The following is a 16112-nucleotide window of genomic DNA, read 5'->3' on the forward strand; positions in this document are numbered from 1 at the left end:
GTCTTTGAGATGCACAGACACATCTTCACACTGCTGCAGCAAATGAATTGTTTCCTGCAAAAGCCCCCTCCCCTTTTGCTCCTCTTTTAATCCTTATGGTAGGGACCATTCACCGTCCACCTGTGGCCTTACTCCCACATTGACCCTTAGTTTGTAATTGTTGTTTTCTTTTGGCAGCTGTGTGCATGCACAGACTGGGAACCGGCTCCAGCCTCACTGCTGTCTGATTCCGAAGGCAGCTGATAACTGCCAGACTGCCCTGGCCCCATCTCTGCCTCTGACGCAGAGCCCTCGTCCAAGCCTTCCTCAGCCTCCAGGATTGGCCCAGGTTCCTCCCCAACCTACTCACTGTCCGACTCTGCTGCCAGCTCCGCTAGCCACTGGTAGACCAGAACAACTATGGGCAGTTTTGCCAAACATTGGAAGGAAATGCTGGTGTGTGGGGGGGAAGGGGGTTTGGCAAAACCATTATAAAATGCAGTCATATTACTGCAGGGCACTACAAACAGCCATAAATGAAGTTTAATTGCTGAGCATCTGAAGTTGGGTCACATGATTTCAGGGGGCAGTCACCATTGGAACTCTGAATCCAGGTTGAAAGTAGCACCCTGATAGGTCCATCATAACTTTGACCAATCGCTAAGCAACTAGTCATAAGTCAAGGACTCCCTGTAATACATTGACAGCCTACCTTATAAACAACTCAGCCCAGGTGGAAAGATACCTGGGAAAAATCATTGGAAGAGACTCTGCTCTAATCTGCTCACCTTAAATGTGGCATGGATTAGGAATAGGATTAAGATTCAACATGGCAGGCGAGCTAGTCTCCTCCATAAATGGGGAAAGTTCTCCTCTTTGTAGTGCTCTGAAGCAAACAGTGTGGCACATTGTGGAACAGAGTCCTCTGAGGAGATTTCAGGGAGAGCCCAGAGACTTTCTGTAGGCAACTCCATCTTGTATTGGCTATATAAATAAGTCTACCTTTCAATTTGTAAAAAAAACGACTAAACGGGTTCATGTTTGCCCATTGAGAATGTAGTTGTGATATTTGCCATATGCTAAATAAATAAATAAGGGCTCAAAATTCATCTTCCAGTTTCCAGGGTACTGTGTTTACCCCAAGACTAGCATGAAAGAAAACTTCCTGAAGTCTGTAGAGTTCTTGTTTCCTGAAATTGGCCCAGCTGGATATTGCCTTTGCTTCATATTAATCTTGGAAACTGCAAAAGAAATTTCCAACCTTCACTTTTTTATGAGTTCATCAAGGTACAGCGTCTTCAAATTTGAAATGCTTCTTGCAACAGAAACCTGGAAGGGGTCTTCTCTTCCATCTCAAGGACTAAGTGGTCCCAGAGATAATGAAGTCCTGCACTGTGCAGCTGATAATTAGAAACCTAAATTGCATTCAGAAGCAACGTGATACCGATAGCCCTAGGTTTATGACCATTCATTTAGTTACAGCAGCACTGAAAAAAGTGACTTAGAACCAGTCCTCCCACTTATGATTGTTAAAGCATTCCTCTGGTTGCATGATTGTGATTTGGGTGCTTGGCGAGCATTGTGCATTTGCAATGGTTGCACTATCCTCAATCACATGATCACCATTTCTGATGTTCCCAGACAGCTTCCCACAAGTAAAGTTGGGAGGGAAGGTTGCAAGTCACAACCATGTGATGCCTTACATAACAATGCTGGTATAAAGAGTTGTGAAATCAGGTGCAAACATGTGGTGCCTCCCTTAATGACTACACCATTTAACAATGAACATTGGGGATCCCTCTAGTCATAATTCTAGGACTACCTACTCTATACAGTTCTCAAAATAATGGGCCATATTTGCTTGGGCTTCTGCATTCTGGGCCAACTGAAGCTTTCAGGTGAAAGGACTTGCTTACATAGAGTAGTATTGTAGTCAGTAGAAGCAAAACTGGTAGCTGTGATTTCACATTTTTGTAATAATAATAATAACAGTAACAACAATAATAATAACCAACTCTGTGCTACTTGGAACAACACACATTTTAAGATGATACTTGGTTGATACCTAGGATGTTGCCAGCATCCCATATCAACCATCAGTACCAGTCAATAATATTTGTGATATGTTTTTAAATGTTCAGTTGATTGAATTTCATGTTTAATAAATAAAAGTTTATAATAATAATTTAGCAATGGCTTATACCTGGAGCATTAAAAAAAACAACTGAAGACTTGGTTGCTCAAGACCAAATTATTCAAGCTAATGCAACCAAGGACAGAATGGAAAAATCATCAAATAATTCAAAGTGCAGATTGTACAAAGAGGCAAAAGAAACAGCTGATCTTGTACTCAGCTTTTCACAAACTGATTATAAACAATTACATAACACAGTTGCCAAAAATGATTTATTGCAGCATATGTAAAAATTATCATGTTTCACAATAATGAAAAATTGGGAACCTAGAGTTGAAAAAGTTGTTGAAAATGAGCAGATTAAAATATTAGGAGATTTCCCAACACAAACTGATCAAACAATCAAAACACATCAGATGTAACCAGAAAAAGAAGAAAAGAAATAAAATGCAGATAATTGATGTAGCAATACCAGAATATACCGTAGAATAGAATGGAATAGAAGGCAAAGAATTGGAGAAGATCAGAATGAAGATCACACAATTTCCAGATTTCAATATCTGAAAATCAAAGGTGAAAGATTGTAGCCTAAACCAGTTGTGATGGTCCCAGTTGTTGTAATCAGCACACTGGATACTATACCAAAGGGTCTTAGACAGTACTCAGAAAATCTGTGCATTGAGAAAATTTCTATTTGTCAATTGCAAAAGGCTTCAGTGCTTGGACCCATACATATACTACAATGATATATTATGACATTCTAGGTTCTTGGGGAGAATTTAATGAGTATGAAGGCCAACTAGTAAAACCTTGTTACATAGTCTGCATTTCCCAACTATTTGTATAGGCAGATCTGAAAAAAATATTATCTTCCTTATATTCTATTCCAAAGATTCTGTTATCCAATATAAATGTAGGATATCATCCTATTGTCATCTGAAACATCACAATAGTCCAAGGTTTCTCTTCTGAACAGAAATAGAAACTCCATGTTAACCTGTTTCAATTTCTATTTAATATTATGGCTGCATTGAAAAGACTTTGTATATAAATGAAGAATGTATTAGCCTGCATTCCAATCTGCATTGTCAGGAATGTTTAAAATGTTATGATGTACAGCTTGTAAATGGTTCACTTCATCTTGAACCTGCTTATTTACTTTCAACATAGTTTTGATCTTGATGGCAAATTGCTGATCAGAATTCTTAAGCTGATTTCTTCTTATGTGAATTAATCGCTAAGGTTTTGAACTCCTGCCTGTTTCCCCATCTAAAAAATAAAAAATACCAAAGCTCTCTTTTATTTGTAGAAGTCCTGTTTCACCTTATATACTGTGCTCATTCTCTTTATAAATTTGGTTTTTATAAAAAAAAAATCTATAAATCATAAGAAAGGGCTTTTTTTCAAGAGATAAGTATTATAAGCTGCTCCTGTATTGTATTATAAGCTGCTCTTGATAAGTATTATAAGCTGCTCCTGTATCTGTTATGCGTTCCCTGCAGCTGATTAGACAGTTAAAGTTTTATTTCATCAAGGCCAAGTAGCCCCTTTGCCCTATGACAATGTTTTTCAACCTTGGCAACTTAAAGATGTCTGAACTTTAGCTCCCAGATTCTGGGAACTGAAGTTCAGATATCGTCAAGTTGCCAAGGTTGAGAAATACTGCTCTAAGAACTGCAATGGTTATCAGTTGACTTCTGGGAGAAATTCAAATTATTACCTTAAAGGAGTGGTGTAATCTGCGTCTGGAGTAAGACTGGGAGAAATATTTTTTTCAAGAGCATCGCAGTTTCCCAGGGAAGAGCCCATGACAAGACATTGCACAGACCTGAACCAGATGAGGAAGGAGGAAAAGGCTCTGGGTAACCACACCTTGGAATCTCCCAGGGCATCTCTATTAGGTTATAAGGTTATAGCTTTAATCTGGTAAGGCTTGGTTCTTTAGGTGTAAGGAAATAAAGAACTGGACTCAATTTGGATCTTGTTGCATTGTCTTTGGGCTTAGGCCAGATAAAAAGCCTTGATGCATGATTATTTTCAGGAACAAGGAATTCCTTTGAAGTTGTTCTCCTCTTTACAAAAATCTTGCCAGACCAATTTTGTTCTCTTGGGAACAGGCAGATGAAGACTTCAGAAGTCTGGCCTCTGTTGTTTCTTCTCACAATGTGACTCTAAGCTAGTCAGCCTCTTTACTCCCCCTCCTCTACACTAGCTAGAGATTTCACCACAGCTATCCAAAGAGCCACCTGTTTTTCATGGCTTCTGCCCAACCTGTACAATCAGGCAGAGTGGGCGTGCTCTTTGCCCTGTTAATTAAATTGTGTATCTAGTGACACCCCAGGATGTATGCCTTTTCTGTTGCCTTCTGGAACACCATCTTCCCTAAGATCTCCCCACTATCCATGTTCAAAACATGGATAGAAAATCTGGCTGATTCTCCAGCCTTTGGAGTTAGAATGAGTGGCAGGTCTTGCATGTCTCCTGGCAGCTGGGTGTTATTTGTTAGTTTTAATTGTACGGTATGATTATTTTAACTAGACACTGTCCAGACTTGTCATAGAGCAGCCTTACATATTTCTGCAATAAATAAATAAAGTTCCGGAATAAATCCAGTTTTTGACTGCTCTTCAGTTTGAAGAAACTGTACTTGCTTAGACGGAGAGCAGTAAGAAGCCATTTCCGCTTTCTCTGTAATTTTAACCTCCGTCTTGTCATTCATCAACCTAGAGCTTAGTTTAAACAAAGGAAAACAAGGGGAGCTTTTGACTTAACAATTAATAGAACAATCAAAAGAAGAGCAGAGAAGCTGTTTCCTTCAGTGAAGAACCAAGACTGTGAAGTCAGCACATTGCCTTTCTCAGCTGGAAAGCAAAGAAATTAATACAAATCTAAAAGCATGATTGATTTGATGGTCCATGGTGAAAGACTGAGACAATTAGCTAAGCGATGCTTTCAATGTGAGACAAATCGTTTATCAGTGAGAAAAAGTGGTTCTCGGGAAAAATTAAACATGGAAGGAAATTGAAGAAAGAGAAATAACAAGGGTGAAAGTAGAAATTATTGCAGGGAGAAAAAAAAATAGAAATCAGGTATCAAAAAGAGTTTCAGATACAAAGGAAGAAATTGTGGAAGCTGCACAAAACAAAATCAATCACATTTCCGGATGCCACAGCAGGTGTGGAATTACAATAATGGGATATGTGGGGAAAAAAAGTAATGGCATGATGAAGGAAAAGAGGTTGTGGATGAAAAATAATGCATATAAGAGAATGATTGCTGCAAAATAGAAAGCTGAACGATGTTTAATAATATGTATTGAAAGAGAAGAATTTGCAAAAATATAGTCCGAAAAAATAAGGAATGGTTAAGATTAAAAGAACCTGAGAAAACGTAGGGAGATTTTGATAGAAATAAAATGCCTACTGTTTTGCAAGTAGGGAGAGAGGATTAAACAAGGAATCTCCTGCAGAGTGCATAGAATTAAAAATAAAAGTGATGAAATGAAATTCTCCTTCAAAAGTGAAATGAGAAAATGTTGCAAGGAATATTTTAGAGAGTAGTAAATGGAAGGGGGAACTGAAATAAATACTTGTTCAACTTTATTATCTAAGTAACAAGAGCTGAAAAATGAAGACCTGTGTGTTGTGTGGGTGTTGAAAAAAGGCTAAGGCTAAGGAGTATATGGAATTATTGGAGAACCACTGAAATTTGGATGCTGTGTGTTCTGTTTACTCTATGTGTACAGAATGCATTTATGTCTGATGATTGGAGCTGTATTGTCATTACGGCCTATGCAAAGGAAAAGATCGCAAGGACAAATGCAAATATTACAGGGGAATTAAATTTATTAAGTGTATCTGGGAAACCATTTGGTAGAATTTTGACTGAAAAAGTATCAAAAATGGCAATTTGGAAAGTGCACCATGGCTTTACAGTAAGCAGGGAGAGCACAGATCAGAATTTCACTCTTCAGTAGGTCCTTAAGAAGCAAAGGAGAAAGAAAATATTTTGATTTAGAGAAGGCATGTGAGAGTTGCTTGATAGTAGGATAGGTGGCATATGCGTGTAATAATAACTCCCCTTTTCAGTCCTGTAATCCCTTAATTCAGGGTAGAGTTGGGGCAACTGGATGGAGCTGAGAGTTTACTGACATCACATGGAGTTTGCAGCAGATACTTTTTTTTCTTTGCGCCCTAGGAGAGAAATATCTGTTGCTACCTAGGACTAAACTTCAACCTTCTGAATTGGAGACAACCATCTTTACCATTAAGCCACCTCACTGCTCTTTGAAAGCATGCAAATACGAGTAGATAAATGAGTCCGCTTTGGTGGGAAAGTAACAGCATTTTGTGTGCCTTCAGCAAATCAAAGAGAGAAGCAATTTGGAATTAAGGAGAAACATCCTAACTGTGAGGACAATTAACCAGTGGAACAGCTTGCCTCCAGAAATTGTGGGCACACCATCACTGGAAGTTTTTAAGAAGAGAGTAGACAGTCATTTATCTAAAATGGTATAGGTGTTTCTGCTCAAGCAGGGGGCTGGACTAGAAGACCTCCAAGGTCCCTTTCATCTCTATTCTCTTCTATTATATTCTAGCATATAATCATGTTGGCCACATGATAACAGAAATGTCTTCAGACAACATTGCTGCCCCAGACAAGAAATAGAGATGAGCACCATCCCCTAGAGTCAGACACAACTGGACACAGGAAACTTTTACCACTTTATCTGTATAATGGTTATGTCAGGATTCCAGCAATTGCCCTAATTAAATCGGGATCCTCGAGCCAAACTTCAAAAAACTTCAAAGGATTCATTAGAGGCAACATACTGGCCCTGCCCTGTATGAAGCCAATTCTACCCTACGTAATTTACAGTCCCCTGTGACCTTGTTTCCCCCCTCTCCCCCAAGGTGTCTCATAAACCAGATTCTCCAATTGAGCACGTCCATGGGCTGGGTGTCATCATTCACGTTCTCCAATTAAATAAATTTGAGACCAAAAGCTCTGGTATTTTAGTTATAATCTTTTAAAGATAACAGTTGGAATGTCCTTTCGCTTTCAAACTGCTGCACTGCTCTTCCAGATTTCCTTCCTCCCCACCACTCCCTTTTTTTTTTAATGGCAACTACTAAAAGAGGCATAGGAATGTTTCATGAGTTGACAGGTTAGGGATATGAATGTAGCTGATAACATTCTTGGCTGAAAGCCCAAATGTTGTGCAGCAAACATTAGTAGCAATAAGAAACACTTCTAAAAATGAATGTTTCAATGACCATCTTAGTTGTGTTTCACAGGGAAAATGGAGTAAGAATTATAAATCATAGTGTATATCAAAGGAAAAAATGTTGAAAATTAATTAATTGGTGCACTTCAGTGAAATTCTTATTAAAGATAGGGAAGTTAAGATATTCAATTACTTGGTAGAAGATTAGTACCAGTAGGTAATATGTTGTCATCAGAAGAAGCCAAAAGGGCCATATGTTAGACCATGTTTCTGCCAGCATAGGTGCATGGAAGTTAATGCTGAATATGTCAGAAAACACATAGGAAACTGCTGAATGCAATGGGTCAGCATGGTTAAGTGTGTGTGATGATAAAACAAGAATGAAGAAGTAAGGAAGGTGTATGTATCACCTATATGGAAGAAGTGCATTTCAGCGGCTTGGCTAAAAACAGAAAATAAAGTAATACTGTATCAAATTGCACAACAAGTATGCAAACGGGGAAAAATGGGTTGAGGGAGAAGAACAAGGAAAGTCATGGTTGAATGGAATTGATGAGATCTTCAGAAAGAGAAGTGAGAGCTTTAAAGAACAAAGGAAATGCACAAAGCAGTGGAGGGATATGAGAGAAACAAGATGAGTGTGCAGAATAGAACTTCATGGAGAGGTATGGCAAATGCTATCTGGGTTAAGTGTTCATTTACTCGATGTTGATAGCTGTGATTCCAGGTAGTTTACAATGAAATAGATAAAATGCACACTATAGTAAACCATGCAGCTGTTGGGCATCATCCAAACTATGAACACAAGAAGGAGATGGTCTCGGTCTCGGTCTCGGTCTCTCTCTCTCTCTCTCTCTCACACACACACACACACACATCTACAAGCTCAACATAAAACCAAGTTTCTTAAGTTGTTTCTTTGCATGTAAAATAGTTGTGAAAACTTTTCTGTTTTGAGTAAAACTGCAGGTCCAGATGTACAACTTTGAGATTTACCAAAATACGCCCATATTCTTGTGTTGTTGTTTTTTAAGTGCATTTCAGATTTGCAAGCTGGGCTTAAAAAATTTGCAAACTCGAGGTGGAAAAAAGAGCACCTTTTCCCAGTCTTAGTTTAAGACTTCCTTTGTGTTCTTTCAGAGAGCCCTTAGCTGGGAAGAAGAGATTTCTGACTTGCTCACACCAGCAGGACCCAGAAATATAAGGGGCACAAAGGAAAGTAAAAAGTAACCACAAGGGCCATTAAGCAGGCAATCACTGCAGCCTGATTCCAGCACACTTCCAAAATTAGTGAGTGTCTTTGCTTGGTTACATCCAATTCCACTCATGCTGACTATGGTATGACAGACATGAGTCACCTCTGAAGTTAAGCATTGAACCGGTTCTGGAACTTTTACTGACAAATGCCCAATTGGGCACCAATCCATTCAGCCCCCTGTCTTCTAAGTCACCAGGTGGAAGGGGTTGGAAGAACTGTCACTGAGTACACAACAGCTGTTTGGAACTATTTTCAGACTTCTGTCAACTGTATTTACTGTCTGGATTCCCAGATGCAGCAGCCTTGCCATGGTGAACAACTCTCAGCTGGAGGCAGGGTTGTTCATTTTTTCTACTCCCAATTTCCATTTCTTGTTTTTTTTTCTTTTTTCCTTTTAGGGGGACCCTGGGATTAATGGCATTAAAGGAGAAAAGGTAATTGGCAATTTCTCTGGATAATCCCTTTCTTATCTCTCCTTGGGCCTATTTTCTCTTTAATTTTAGGCTCCCCCCTCCCTTCCCCCATTGCTGACTTCCTGTCTTCAGATCCTATTCAACGAATCAACGCTATGATGTTCTCTCTGCCTCCTTCTCCTCTTGGTAAATTCCTCTCTTTTGCTGATTTTACTCACAAGTCTGCTACAGACCACTAAGCATGTGTAAAACAAATAATCATAATAGCTCTGAAACTGAGATTGATCTCTTTTCCCATTTATGTATAGTATACACTATATAGTGCCTTGGTAAGACGACACTTGGAATACTGCATCCAGTTTCGGTCACCACGATACAAAAAAAGGTGTTGAGACTCTGGAAAGAGTACAAAGAACAGCAACAAAGGTCATTAGAGGGCTGGAGGCTGAAACATATGATGAATGGTTGCAGGAACTGGGTAGGTCCAGTCTAACAAAGAGAAGAACTAGGGGTGACATGATAGCTGTCTTCTGATATCTGAAATGCTGTCATAAAAAAGAGGGAGACAACCTTTTCCACGAAAAAGGTTGAGACAGAAAAAGAAGTAATGGATGGAGATTTATCAAAGAGAGATCTAACCTAGAACTAAGGAGAAATTTCCTGCCAGTGAGAACAATTAATCAGTGTTGAACGTCTTGCCTTCAGAAGTTGTGGATGGTTCATCCCTAGAGGTTTTAGGAAGAGATTGGACATCCATCTGCTCAGAATAGTATAGGGTCTCTTGCTTAGGCAGGAGGTTGGATAAGAAGACCTCCAACGTCCTTTCAAACTCAGTTATTCTGTATTCTGTATTCCTTAGATTAAGTCTATTTACTAGACACTAACTCGGTCTGCTTCTGACCCCCTTTGACACCATCTTTGGTGGAAGCTTTACTGACTTAACAGCTAGCAGAACTGAACTGGTCCTATCTAAATCTTGGCTTTTTGCTCTCTGTCTTTTTAGGGTGAACCCTGTTTGTCATGCATCAGTTTTGAATCACATCTTCGTGAGAAAAATAGTTCTGTAGGAAGCCTTTCATTTGGACTTCCCGTATGTACAAACTCCTTTTTTTATGACTTTAAGCCTCTAGCAGGTAGAGGGATGAAGAGCAATAAGGAGAATGTGAAGGAGAGTTTCCGGTCCTCATTGATAGAATGTAATGCCCTGAACATTCTCTGTAAATAGAAAAGTCCATGATGTTCACATCATCTTCTGAGCCCCTTTTTGCTCATTGCCTCAGCCTTCTTCTACAAAGTTGGCTGATGATATTGAAGAGCACAAAATACTGTACATTAATATCAAAGGTTTGGTTGATGGGTCATTGGGGGCGGGGGGAGCATTGTTCAAGAAAGTTTAACTGTTTTAAACTATTTAAATGGGCCATCCAATTAATTAATTGACAGCATCTAAGATCCGTTCTGGGCTGGTTACCAGGACCTGAGTTTTAGTCTTCCAAGCTTTTGGACTCATTCTGGAGCCCATCTTCAGGGAACATCTTTATCACCAGAATGTATCATTCTGACTAAACCCTATAGTCCCAGTCACTGACCCAGATTGGATCCTGTAACATTATTCTGGAACACATATATTTGCCTTCATTCGTGACAGCGTCGTATGAGCCGTGGTGGCTCAGTGGTTAGAATGCAGTATTGCAGTCTAATTCTGCTGACTGCTGGCTGTCAGCAGTTTGGCATTTCGATCCTCACTGGCTCAAGGTTGACTCAACCGTCAATCCTTCCCAGGTCAGTAAAATGAGGGTCCAGTTTGCTGGGTCGCAATAGGCTGACTCTATAAAAAGTTTAGAGAGGGCTGTAAAGCACTGTGAAGTGGTATATAAGTCTGAGTGCTATTGCTCTCTACAGTAGTTGACATTAGCTGGTCTTGAAATCTGGCCAGGATCGTAGGCTAGATTGAAAAATGGAAGAAGTCACAAATACAGTGGCAAACCATTTCTATATTGTTACAAAGAATACTGTTTCTCTGGATATATTACAGGTAGTCCTCAAGTTACAACCTTTTGTTTAGTGACCATTTGCAGTTAAACGACATTGAAACAAGGGGTTTATGACCAGTGCTCATAAATTTAATGACTGTTGCAGCATCCCTATGGCCACATGATCATAATTCGATTGCTTGGCAACTGGTGTGTATTTGTGACAGTTGGACTATCCCGGCCTCATAGGGTCCTTTGTAACTTTCCCAGATGGTTTTTGACAAACAGAGTCCGTGAGAGTAGCCAGATTTCCTGAATGACTTCCTGATTAATTTAACAACTGCAACAATTCATTCAACAACTGTTGCAAAAAAAAAAAATCAGGCGTGACTTATTTAACAACCACCTTAGTAACAGTAATTCCGGTCCTGACTATAGTTGCAGGTTGAAGACTACTTTATTTTTGATAAATTATCTTGATAAGCGCCATATTAATAGTTTCCTCACTAAAGTTGGCCACTGTTCTTCCCACCCCACAGGGCAAACCTGGCCCTCCTGGAATGCCTGGATTTAAAGGAGAAAAGGTAAAATGTTCAGCATGTATAATTCAGTTTCAGGTGTTTCTTCACTCAAAGTTTAATGAAACTGTAACTTTTTACATGTGTATCTGCATGCTTGCATAATATGCATATACTGTTCTGTCTTTTCCTTCATAATCCTCCCTGTTTTTACTTGCTTGGATTATTACTGAGTTATTCAAAGAACACATAAATCTACAGTCTTAGATTTAGGCTCATAAACCTGAATCCCTTATCTACTTTTACAAGGCAGAGATTCCAGTGGCATGTTCACAATGCATGAACATGTAAGCTTCCTGTCTTGGTGAAGGCTACGTATTTGCAGGTTTAACCTAATGATCTTCCATAGAAATCTGCAGAGTTTGCTGGGAACTTATAATCATCATTGAGGCTGTTTAATGTCACTCAATGACAGTTTTTCAGATTCTTTATGTGAGCATCAAAATCAATTCAGTGTACCAACTTTGAGCTGCCAATAGTGCTTAATACCATATTATTGTTTGCTTGGAATGAGAAATGTTGCACCCTGAGCTATGATTTATGCTTTCATTTATTCCTCTGCCATTTCCCAGGTTAATCCTTTGATCAATAGGCTGTTTTTATCTCAGAAATTCCATTATGGCCCATTTTCTTCTTTCAGTAACCCACCTGTGTTTATCTATTCCCTAGGGAGATGCTGGACTTTTCGGACCTATGGGCAAACCTGTGAGTAGGTTCTCTCCAGAATCACCTTCTGTGGTCTGAATAGTGTGAAGATGTTGTGAAAGTGAACGAAAGCCATATGAATTGTGAGAAATGACAGTGAAATAAAATGTCACCATTTCCGAGTTCTCAAAAAATTCAGTGTTTCAGATCACCTTCCAGGTACTGGCTAGTTTGGTCTAGTGGTGAAGGCACCATGCTAGAAGCCAGGAGATGGTGATTCTAGTTCTAGTCCCACCTTAGGCTGAGTGAATTTGAATCAATCACCAGAGACTGTGAGTCCTGATTCTACTTTAGGCATGAAAGTTAAATGGTTGACTTTGGACCAATCACCAGGAGACTGTAAGTTCTAGTCTTGACATAGGTATGAAAGACAGCTGGGTGACCTTGGGCCAATCCCTCTGTCTCAGTTCAACTCATCTCATATTTGTTGTTTTCAGAAAAAGAGGAGGAGGAATAGATATATGTTTGTCACCTTCAATTATTTATAAAATAATAAAAGTGGGATAAAAATATCTAACAATAACAAAAAATTAATAACCAAGGAGAGGGGAATGCATTTTTAAATGAGTGTAGAAGGAGAGATTGTTGTAGCAAAGAATAGTAATTCTATATTCTTATGAATGAATTGCATACAGTTAGGCTCTCTGTGGGATTATTTTCCTCCTCAGAAATTCTGTTCCAGATGTTACAACACAGACACTCACACACAGGAGCTCGGAGAGCTGTTCAATACATTCTAACTCTGGACAATTAACTTTAATGATTGGTTTCATTATCTATCTAAACCACAGTGCCAACAAGATTAAAAGAACCCTCTGGCTTTTCCCCTTTTCCTTTTCTTCCTTCTTAATTGCATCTTAATTTCTTCTCTGTGTTCAGGGAATCCGGGGAAATAAAGGGGACACTGGAGGTCCAGGAGTCAAAGGCGAGAAGGTGAGCAACTTGATAACAAGAAATGAAACAAGCATGACTCACCTCTTCCTGTAAGAAAGCTATGAATTTTGACAAGTCTTTTCTCTTATTCCACCACCTTTTCTCAGGGAGAATCGTGCACGTCCTGTTCTTCTCTAGAAGGTGGAAAGGTTACCATCAGTGTTCCTGGGCCTCAGGGTGAAAAGGGTGAACTGGGTCCGCCTGGGATTGGACTTCCGGGAAAACAAGTGAGTGGACCCTCATTATATCTCATTTGAGGGGAGGAGAAAGGGGAGCTGTTCTCCTAATAGGACTTGCTGGAAGATGGTACCTAGATGTGGAAGGAAACCACCTTTTCCTGACCTAGTGGAATGCGTTCATTTACTTTGCAATTGAGCTGCAGCAGAGATGCAGTGATATTTATGTATTCATTATCTGTTTGTTTATTTGTTAAATGTATACATACATCACACCAATAAGATGACTCTATCAATAAAAGAGGATTGTATTTAAGTTGAAAGGTGTCTAGATTTTATTTTAGTTCAATATCTTGAATACATAAACTTGCTCAAAATAGAGTTGGCTTACAAAAGTGCTTTTCGAAAGGCAAGTGGACTTTTGGGGTTTTTTTCCTTGAAAACATGTCACTTCTCACCTAAGAAGCTTCTTCAGTTGAGCTTCTTGGATGAAAAGTGACATGTTTTCAAGGAAAAAAAATCCAAAAAAGCCCAGTTGCCATTTGAAAAGCACCTTTGGGACAACCGTGACCTGAATGATTGAGGATCTCCATAGACAGTTGGCTTACAAAATCCCTTTCTGGATTTCAACCCTTTTGGCAGCAGTGACAGCCTGGAGTTCTGTCCAGACTGTACTTGCTTAAGCTCAGTTTGTGTATCTCCTTGCTTCTTTACTCCATCATCACAAGAAAGCAAGTTCAATCACTTCCCCTTTCGTTGAAGGGTTCTGAAGAACTTGTGGCTCCCATTGCATGTCTTTTACATCAACCTGGTGACTCCCCATGTGGATTATCAGTCAGGTGTATCCATTGATAGATTGGTAAAAAATGGGGGTGGGGGGAAGTAGGAGCATTATTGTACCCTTCAGGTAGGCTAGAAGGGGAAACTGGCAGAATTGTTGCCAAATTCACTGGGAAGGGAAGGAGAGAGGGAGGGAAGGAAGGAAAGGAAGGGAGGGAGGGAGGAAAGAAGAAAGGATCAACATACCCCCATTTGTAAAAGAAAAAAGGGGCACATTTAATTCATTTTGCCATTGCATTTCTTAAAAAAAGGATTCACCAGTGAAGGTCTCTTTTGAAGAGGGTATTCAATAGAGCAAGTCAAGACAAAATAGCTTGGAAAGCAGTAACCAGTGATGGGGACAGGAGGGTTCTGCCACAGTAGCCCATATAAAGGAATTCGGTTACAAAGAATTCTAGCACAGCAGGCAACACCACTTGAACTGCTGACCTTACCAAGAAATCAACTCTGCAAGAAGGCGAAAACTGCTTTAATTGAGATTGGCAAAGATAACCAAATGTTGCAAGTCTCCTTGGATTGTACTTCGTGCTCTTTCAGTGAATTAGAGACCATTCTGTCTGAGCCAGATTTAAAAGTTTATCTGAACTCAGAAAAGATTTACCCCTTGCCAATGGAGCTTTGCATATCTCCATCTAGCCATTTTCCTTACTTTCTATGAGCTGGCCTAACTAGGAGACTGCTGTTTGCGGTGTTGCTGGAAAAGGTGGGCGGACCATTTTGTTAGACTGAGGGGAGGTGGAGGATAACAATATCTCTGTGTTTCAGCCCTTGGGAACTGATCATTGGGCTGTTCAAACTGCTTATGCAAATTAGCCCAAAGAGTACCAAAACATGGTGGGAAATCCCATTGGTGTAATTGATCAGTATATCACCCAGATTGGGCCACCATTGGTTGACTATTAATGAAAACAGTTTTCAGTCAGAAATGTGGAGCGCACGAAACAGTATGTTTTACTAATAGAACAGAATATTTGTAGTTCAGGGATGAACTGTGGGGTTGTTGATGCTCTATGAGCTTGGTGGGTTTTTTGCAGATGTTTCACTACCCAACTAGGTAACATCAGAGTTAAAAGGGAGTGCCAATAAGGTTATCTAGTTGGATAATGAAACATCTGCAAGAAAACCACCAAGCTTAGAGAGCACCAAACACTCCTCAGTGCATCTTGCTATGATTTGACAGCTGATGCCATTGTTCCATGCAGAACATGATTGTGGAAGATACTGCAAACAGCTTTCTTATTAGATTGCCTGCCAAGCCTCTATAAAAGGAATTTCCGGCTTCCAGAAGGTAGTTGCAATCAATCAGTCTGGGTGGAAAACTATTGAGTTCATATTTGTTTTCTCTGCTTTAGGGAATACCTGGAGAAGCTGGACTAAAAGGGCAGAAGGTAAGGCAAAGCTTTGGTTTTTCAGCCCAAAAGTAAACAGGATGAGCTCCTGACTGTGGCTAGGAACATAATTTGTTTCCCAAAACACTGATGTGTTGCAAAGCAAGTGCATTCATTTGCATTATTAAGGCTGGATCATAGCAAAAATGCATAAATTATATATTGACATGAACTAATTGTGGAAGAAAACTGCAATAATTTGTAATGCAATCAAGTTATAAAAGCTACAGAGAAAACACTGGAAATATCCGCAGATATATTTCCTTTGTTTGCCAGCTTTATTATTCTGTTATTCATTCCATTTCTTAACCATCACCCAGATCTACAGTATGATATGAGTAGAAAATTGCTCCTTCAGTGGAGTCTGTTTTATTATTCTGATTAAACCCTTTTTAAATAAGCCCTGGCAGAAAATGAGTCCATTCGTGCATTCCTTATTAATGGAAAACAGATTATTTCCTCAATCTTTATAAGAATAATATTGTTCCACATGTATTGCATCTTTTAA

General features: G+C 39.4%; 1 protein-coding gene across 5 annotated transcripts in view; it reads left to right on the plus strand.

Moving 5' to 3' along the window:
* Nucleotides 1–16112, plus strand: part of COL16A1 (collagen type XVI alpha 1 chain) — a 218845-nt gene that overhangs the window by 133492 nt on the left and 69241 nt on the right. For all 5 annotated transcript variants that reach the window (XM_026702697.2, XM_087939551.1, XM_087939553.1 and 2 more), the window contains exons 24-30: nucleotides 8997–9032; nucleotides 10015–10101; nucleotides 11524–11568; nucleotides 12232–12267; nucleotides 13147–13200; nucleotides 13308–13427; nucleotides 15569–15604. In XM_026702697.2, the coding sequence (XP_026558482.2) occupies nucleotides 8997–9032; nucleotides 10015–10101; nucleotides 11524–11568; nucleotides 12232–12267; nucleotides 13147–13200; nucleotides 13308–13427; nucleotides 15569–15604 (414 nt within the window). The remainder of the gene's footprint in view (nucleotides 1–8996; nucleotides 9033–10014; nucleotides 10102–11523; nucleotides 11569–12231; nucleotides 12268–13146; nucleotides 13201–13307; nucleotides 13428–15568; nucleotides 15605–16112) is intronic.

This window comes from Pseudonaja textilis, chromosome 10 (genome assembly GCF_049901715.1).
Source record: "Pseudonaja textilis isolate UNSWEBS1 chromosome 10, rPseTex1.2, whole genome shotgun sequence".
NCBI classification, from domain to species: domain Eukaryota; kingdom Metazoa; phylum Chordata; class Lepidosauria; order Squamata; family Elapidae; genus Pseudonaja; species Pseudonaja textilis.